The 8,651-nt window shown below is 37.4% G+C and overlaps 1 protein-coding gene across 1 annotated transcript in view; it reads left to right on the top strand.

The window, feature by feature from the left end:
* Positions 1-8,030, top strand: part of SGIP1 (SH3GL interacting endocytic adaptor 1) — a 199,248-nt gene extending 191,218 nt beyond the window's left edge. The window contains 5 exon segments of the mRNA XM_042952054.1: positions 419-551; positions 4,737-4,939; positions 6,120-6,184; positions 6,762-6,926; positions 7,990-8,030. Coding sequence (XP_042807988.1) covers positions 419-551; positions 4,737-4,939; positions 6,120-6,184; positions 6,762-6,926; positions 7,990-8,012 — 589 coding nt within the window. The 3' untranslated portion in view covers positions 8,013-8,030.
* Positions 8,031-8,651: the final 621 nt, after the last annotated feature.

The following is an 8,651-nucleotide window of genomic DNA, read 5'->3' on the forward strand; positions in this document are numbered from 1 at the left end:
TGAGAAACTACTGTTCACGTCAATTAAAAAAAAAAAATCAATGTACCCAGCTCCTTGATTGCATTAACTGACTAATTCAGAGGAAACTGTGGTCATGTAGAAAGAGCTATTAAGTTTGGGTTAATAAATAATTCACTCTTTAAAGCAACCAGTTATCATCAGGATTGGTTGATATTATTGGGCACTCACTGAAATTCGTAGCAATACAATCATACTTCCTTATGTGTATTAATCTCTTAACATAATACCATTCAGAACTGCAGTTGTACTAAAGCTATAGTACTGTTAGTAATATGATCTCTATAGATTGTCATAGATGGATATAGAAATCAGATGACACTTTGCTAAGATGCTTCTTTGAGTGGATAATATTTGTCACAAGATGCGACTCAACAATTTTTTTTTCCCAACTGAATAGCGATAACACTCAAAATGATGCCAATACCAAGGAATTCTGGGTAAACATGCCAAATTTGATGACTCACTTAAAGAAAGTGTCGGAACAAAAACCCCAGGCTACGTATTATAACGTGGACATGCTCAAGTATCAGGTAAGCCTATTCATACAGTCAGGGTGTCTCTTCCACATTATAATTGTGTATTCTAATATGCCTAACATTAAATAAAAGAAAATAAAATAACATTCCTTTTAATCTAACTTAAAAGCTATAATTTATAAGAAAATAGAAGCTTAAAAGGCTACTTGGAGATTATAAAAATGAAGTTGCAAGAAATTTCAATAATTGAGATTGAATCCTATGAATTTTAAAGCCTGTGGGATTTTTCTTTTAAGCCTCCATCCCATTTGTCATTAAGTGAACCTAGAAAGCAGACAGAATTCACCTACTGCAACATGAGGTGGGTGTAAAGTATTAAAGTGTAGGCAAGAAACTGAATTCTGGAATTAAGTCAGCTTCCTACTGGCCACTGACTTTAGACACTTAATCTCCCTGAACCCCTGTTTCCTCATCTGCAAATAAGGATAATAGTGATTCCTACCTAGATTTTTTTTAATTAATTAATTTATTTATTAATTAATTAATTTATTTATTTTTATTTACATCTAAGTTAGCTAAAATATGGTGCAATAATGATTTCAAGAGGAGAATTTAGTGATTCATCACTTACACTTAACACCCAGTGCTCATCCCAACAAGTGTTGTCCTTAATGCCCCTTACGCATTTAGCCCATCCCCCCCACCCAAAACCCCTCCAGCAAACCTCAGTTTGTTTTCTGTATTTAAGAGTCTCTTATGGTTAATCTCCCTTCCTGTTTTTATATTATTTTTCCTTCCCTTCCCTTATGTTCCTCTGTTTCGTATCTTAAATTCCACATATGAATGAAGTCATATGATATTTGTCTTTCTCTGACTAATTTCACTTAGCATAATACCCTCTAGTTCCATCCACGTTGTTGCAAATGTTAAGATTTCATTCTTTTTGATCACCAAGTAATATTCCATTTTATGTATATATATATATGTATATATATATATATATATATATATATATATATGTATATACATATATATATATACCACATCTTCTTTACCCATTCATTCATCGATGGACATTTGGGCTCTTTCCATAATTTGGCTATTGTCGATAGCGCTGTTATAAACACTGGGTGCATGTGCCCCTTTGAAACAGCACTCATATCTTTTGGGTAATACCTAGTAGTGCAATTGCTGGGTCATAGGGTAGTTCTATTTTTAATTTTTTGAGGAACCTCCATACTGTTTTCCAGAGTGGCTGTACCAGTTTGCATTCCCACCAGCAATGCAAAAGGGTTCCTCTTTCTCTGCATCCTTGCCAACACCTGTTGTTGCCTGAGTTGTTACTTTTAGTCATTTTGACAGGTGTGAGGGGGTATCTCGTTGTGGTTTTGATTTGTATTTCCCTGATGAGTGATGTTGAGCATCTTTTCATGTGTCTGTTAGTCATCTGGATGTCTTCTTTGGAAAAGTGTCTATTCATGTCTTTTGCCTATTTCTTCACTGGATTTGTTTTTTGGGTGTTGAGTTTGGTAAGTTCTTTAAAGATTTTGGATACTAACCCTTTATCTGATATGTCATTTGCAAATATCTTCTCCCATTCTCTCGGTTGCCTTTTAGTTTTGCTGATTGTTTCCTTTACTGTGCAGAAGCTTTTTATTTTGATGAGGTCCCAGTCTGAGGACTGTCTTTATTCCATTGGATATTCTTTCCTGATTTGTCAAAGATTAGTTGGCCATACGTTTGTGGGTCCATTTCTGGGTTCTCTATTCTGATCCATTGATCTGAGTGTCTGTTTTTTGTGCCAGTACCATACTGTCTTGATGATTACAGCTTTGTAATACAGCTTGAGGTCCAGAACTGTGATGCTTCCAGCTTTGGTTTTCTTTTTCAGGATTACTTTGGCTGTTTGGGGTCTTTTCTGGTGCCATACAAATTTTAGGGTTGTTTTTTCTGTGAAGACTGCTAGTGTTATTTTGATAGGAATTGCACTGAATATGCAGATTGCTTTGGGTGGTGTAGACATTTTAACAATATTTGTTCTTCCAATCCATGAGCATGGAATGTTTTTCCACTTTTTTTGTGCATCTTCTTCATTTTCTTTCATAAGCTTTCTATAGTTTTCAGTGTATAGATTTTTCACCTCTTTGGTTAGGTGTATTCCTAGGTATTTTATGGTTTTTGGTGCAATTGTAAATTGATTTCTTTCTGCTGCTTCCTTACTGGCATATAGAAATGCAGTTTCTGTATGTTGATTTTATATTCTGTGACTTTGCTGAATTCATGGATCAGTTCTAACAGGCTATTCATGGAGTCTTTGAGTTTTCCACATAGAGTATCATGTCATCTGTGAAGAGTGAGAGTTTGACTTCCTCCTTGCTGATTTGGATGCCTTTTATTTCTTTGTGTTGTCTGATTTCTGAGGACTTTCAACACTATGCTGAATAACAGTCCTACCTAGATGTTTTTATAGGTTGTTGTGAGGGATTAATAGCCTAATATATTTCAAAGTATTTGTAAAATATAAGTAGCCCTAGGCCTGCCGTTTTGTTTTAAAGTGAGCTCTGAGGAATCCCATTTGTTGTTTAGTTGTGGTCATACTGTTTTCCAACCATCCAAGGTATTGGGTGGGAATCACAGCAAGCATGTTGTGGGATTGCCTTAAAATCTCAGCATGTTTATTTTTTGGCCACCAGGAGCATCCAATCAAAAACATACCTGTACAAATTCAAAAAGCACTTGCCACTGGGTAGAGGAGCCACTGTGAAGTCAAGAACTACCACTGAGATAGAGGGCAGAAACAGGCAGGGAAGGGTCAGTCTGCTGTGCTTTTGATTTACCTTATATAACACATTTTCAAAGCATAGTTCATTTGCAGAGGCTTGTGCCGCTAAAAATATTTCAAGTATAAAAACTTATAATAGTTATCTAACTAAAGTTGTCATTGAAAGCCATGTCTGTCATTTTATAAAAGAACCCATATCTGGGCTTGTTTCTGTAGCAACCACTGCTGCCTTCTGAGCTCAACCTGCCCTCAGGCCCCTTCCCCATGGTGTCCCTATGTGTGAGCCATGCTAGGCCAATAGCCAGCTGTTTATAGTCTTTAAAATTGGTAAAACTCATACTCCACACAAAAAAACTGGAAGGGCATGGAACGCCTGGGTGGCTCAATTGGTTTAGCGTCCGATTTTTGATTTAGGTTCAGGTCATGATCTCACTGTTAGTGAGACAGCCCCATGTTGGGCTCTGCTTGGGATTCTCTGCCTCCCTCTCTCTGCCCCACACCAGCTCACACACACACACACTCTCTCTCTCTAAATAAACTGAAAAACAAAAACAACTGCAAGGGCATAGACGTCACCCACACAGACCCTGCAGTATATGTATGTGTGCTGGTTAAAGAAGTCTCCTAGAGTACCATCACAGTGAACAATCGAGACATAATAACATTGTGAGCTCACTGTGGACCCAGAAATCAAGTTGGTATTTTTGTCTTTAGATAAGACAATATTGTTGGTTCTGCAAATGTGGCTTTTCCTTGGTCAAATTCATCGTTGATTCTAGCTAGAATTGACAGGAGACGGTAGAATGTACCCATTCTAATTAGAGGACCTGGGTTCAAGTCCTCACTCTGGCAGATCCCAAAGGAGTAATAATACTCTGCTTTGTCTAACTCGCTGGTATGTTGTGAAGAGAAAGTACGAGAGTATCAGCAGGTAATCTGTGTGAAAACACTAATGCTTTTACTAAGTGCTAGGCACTATGCTGACTGTTTCACATAAAATATCTTCGATTTCCCTGACAGCTCTAGGGGTGGATATTATTATTATAATTCCCCTTTGGCAGATGAAGAAATAACTAAGGCTCAGAGAGGTTTAGTGACTGGTCCAAGATCTGCTTGTAAGTAACAGTCAGAACTCAGATCCAAGACTAACTCCTTGGCCTCAGCTCCTAACCAGCTCCTAAACACCTCCTTAACTGACCTAAAGTGCATTGTAAACTCTAAAGTGCTATGGAGATTTTATGTTTTTAACCTATAACAATTTACCTGTAGCACCCATCTCTCTTTCACAGGGCACCCTTCACAGTGATAATTTATTGAGGGCTCATTTGTAAACAGCACTGACAACATTGTGACATTTTATAGCTAAGAGTATCCCCATGGGAGATAGTCAGAGCTTCTAGCTTTGTCTCAGATTAGTGGTCGAGTCTTAAATATTCTCTTTGCTATCGTTTGGCAAGGTGTCTGCCCAGGGCATTCAGTCCACACCCCTGAACCTGGCAGTGAACTGGCGGTGTGAGCCAGCAAGCACTGACCTGCGCATAGATTACAAATACAATACGGATGCAATGACAACTGCGGTGGCCCTCAACAACGTGCAGTTCCTGGTCCCCATAGATGGAGGGGTAACCAAGCTCCAGGCCGTTCTCCCACCAGCAGTCTGGTAAGGAGACCCCAGTCCCCTTCCTCTTTACCAATGGGCTCTTTCTGGGCAAAGGGATCACAGACTTCTTAGCATTTGTGTTTCCTACAGGAAGAGATTACAGCAGGCCTATGTGTCAGGGTTCAGAGCAGGAAACAGCAACCATTCTGTTCTGTTATTTTAAGCAGAAAATGATTTAACACAGGGATTCAGATGCTCACACGATGGTGGAAGTGCTAGAGGAATAAGCTTTAGGCTGGATCTCCAAGAATGTTTCCCAGAACACTGCAGAACTGGCCTGCCAGGGAAGCTGCTACCTCGGCCACAACCACGAAGCACAGATACCAGGAAGCTGCCCATGGAGCCATTGAATTCAAGAACTCACTGCTGCCATGTTGATCCAAGGATAAGAAAGTTCCTACCGGCACTGCCTTAACTACTCAACACTCACAGAACTGGAGCCTGGGCTGTATGGAGCACTTTGTTAGAAGATCCCCACATCTCAGTTGGGTTACTGGCTAGCAGAAAACAGCCACGAAAGTGGCAGGAGAATGGCCTCTGCCTCCCTTCTATCCTCCAAATCTCAAGCAGTGCATGTAATTGGTAGACCCTAACATGCATCTAGGACCCTAACTACAGGGGTGTCTAAGAAATGTAGGATTTTGTTTTATAGCCTTCTGAGCTATAAAAAGACACCACTAGAGAAGGTATGGGAACAGATACTGAATAGACACTGCGTACCGATGGCAGTTGTTAAAAAGAACTTGTTCTCTTAGAAAAAATTACTCTAGTTTTTCCATGTGATTCTTAGAAGCAAAAAGGAGAACATTAAAAAGAAAGTCAGCCATATGATAGCTCCAACTTAAGTTACCTGAATTAATTGGTTAACATTTCTCATCTGTGTTTTCAGTAGCTGTGTCAAATAACTGCCTGTCTTCTACATGTTTTCCTATCTGACAGTGTTGTGGCTAGTTACAATAAGGAACAGAAAAAAGAGAGAATTATAGATGGATGGATAGATGGATGCATGGATGGATGGATGGATGCATAGATAGGTACGTAGGTAGATAGATAAAGCATAAATTGTAGTTAACATTTTCAAGATTCATTTTTTTAAGTTAGCCCTATCTAGAAAAAATACGGCATCCATTAGACAAAAACCTTTGCCTATGCAAAAGCCTTTTACCTATTTTATTTTTAGGAATGCTGAACAACAGAGAATATTGTGGAAGATTCCTGATATTTCTCAGAAGTCAGAAAATGGAGGTAATGTCATTGTAGGCTTATTTTAATTAATATTTAAGGCTGAAATAATTTTCAGGTATTAGAAAACTATTAGCAAAAATACACTTAGATTGAAAACAAGCAAAATATTTCACTTCACTTTGGTATATACTTATTTCAACCAATAAAAGCAAATAATTCCTGCATGAATCCTCTACTTCCCCTTTTCTGTCCACCCCCACATCAAACAGACTATTCTTCAGAGAAGAGCTTTTCATGAGACATGTTTTCATTTTGTATCAGATCTCAACTCTCTGCTAGTTTAGGTATTTCTTACTTTCTTGTGATATTAATCATAGCTTGGAAAATACATTGCCTTCCAAGTATCATGCTCCCAAATTTTGGAGTACCGTTTGTCTGAGTTACACTTTCATCAGTGTTCAAAAAGGAGTTCCTCATAATATTTCATAATAAATTTCATTCATTACCATTTTGTCACTGAAACATATACCATTGTCTAGTAAGTTAGATTGTGTATGTTAACTTTTGAATACAATTTCCAAAACTATATCCATCATGTTGTGTTGACTGTTACCTTGTAATGATACTCTTTTCTTAGGGGTGGGTTCTTTATTGGCAAGATTTCAGTTATCTGAAGGCCCAAGCAAACCTTCCCCATTGGTTGTGCAGTTTACAAGTGAAGGAAGCACCCTTTCTGGTTGTGACATTGAACTTGTTGGAGCAGGGTATCGGTTTTCACTTATCAAGAAAAGATTTGCTGCAGGTAAGTGGGTATCCTGTGAGTTTCATTTGCAAAAATAGTGTTGCCATAGCTACTCTTTCTTAAGAAGGAATAGTGTCTGATTTGCTCATCTTCTTTCTTTTCCTCTTCCCCACTCCCAATCCCCATTTCTCATCCCAGTTAGAAAGCAAACCAATTATAGAATGAGGTAAAAATGGGATAATAAACTGGAAATCAGAAATTAGAAAGGCCCTGACTATTTATCATGCCTCTGGTTCTGTTTCTTATGCAGGGATGACCAGTCATTCCCATTATATACATGTATACACTACGGTTAATGGAGTAAATCCTACTTTTACATATATATATATATATATATATATATATATATATATATATGGGCAAACAAAATATATATATATATATATATATATATATATATATGCAAACAAAATAAATGCTATTTGCCTTTGAATTTACCTCTTAACTGAAAACTTTTTCTCCAACAGGACTTCATAGGTTTTAGACTTGTTAGGCATAGCTGAGATCTGAGAAGATCTTTCACTTTAATATAAGTACCCTTAAAGAATCTAGGCCAGGTATCAGCAATGGTTGCCCATGAGCTGCAATGGCCGTGAGACAGGTTTTTGGCATATATAATAGTTGGTTGGCAAAGGAGTCCCCAATACTAGGGTGATTATACTTATCCATGACTTGCTGGGATAACAAGATATCAATGACTTGCTGGTTTTTATGCCTGCTATACTCGTGTAATTATCAGTTATAGCCCTTTCACTGTCAAAAAATGACCCAGGTTATATGGTTACTATTCTTGTAACAAGTTGGGTTCCCACATCCGGAAACAAATCCTCCACCCTATCCTAAAACCTAAACCTCTGCAAAGGATTCATTCGGAAATGTGAAAAGACAACTTGCTGGGCTGGGAAATTGAAAACTTAAAAAATTGCGCATATTTGATACTAGTATTGCTCTCCTCAAGATGCAGCGATTAGCTTCTAGTGGTAGGGCAGGAAGAATAAAAATGTTGCCCCCATATAATAATCACGTTATGGAAGGTAACTTGTTGATATGTTTTGTTTTGCAGGAAAATACTTGGCAGATAACTAATAAAATCATATGCAAGGATTTGGAGGATTCATATAATGGAGAACTGTTGTATGAGAAACAGGTTTTAATTTTGGTTTGATGAAAACAAACCAAAATCTGCACTCGGGATATATCTGCTGGAAATGTCAGTGACTTTCAGCAATGATTTCCCTCACACAATACCATGGTGACCAGTCTTACAGTATTTACTTCTAGGTGTAATATTGTTAATGGTTTTAAAATGTAATTATTGTATTTGTAAATTGTACTCATTCCAGTAAGGCAGTTAGACACTTGAGTTTTAGCATTTTACCATTCCTGAAATGGATGTAATTTCAACTGTGGTATGTAAATTTAATAGTAGTACTGTTGAATGGCACAATGCTTACAGAGGTAGATTGCATTTTGTCAATATATAAAATTTAAATATAATATTGATAGCTGTCATAAAGGGGGTGCCACATACAAAGAAAATTAAGTGGAACCAGGAAAAAAAAACACTTCCTTTTCCTCAATCCTTAGTATGTTTTACTCTAGTGCTAAATAAAAATTCTATCTTCAAATATTTAGTGGGTTAAATTCAGAAACTATTTCAGAAAAAAAATTCTAAAGTTACAGCATATTCAAGAAAAGCATTAATTACCACTTTTTAAAAAGCTT

This window comes from Panthera leo, chromosome C1 (assembly GCF_018350215.1).
Source record: "Panthera leo isolate Ple1 chromosome C1, P.leo_Ple1_pat1.1, whole genome shotgun sequence".
In the NCBI taxonomy this organism is placed as follows: Eukaryota; Metazoa; Chordata; class Mammalia; order Carnivora; family Felidae; genus Panthera; species Panthera leo.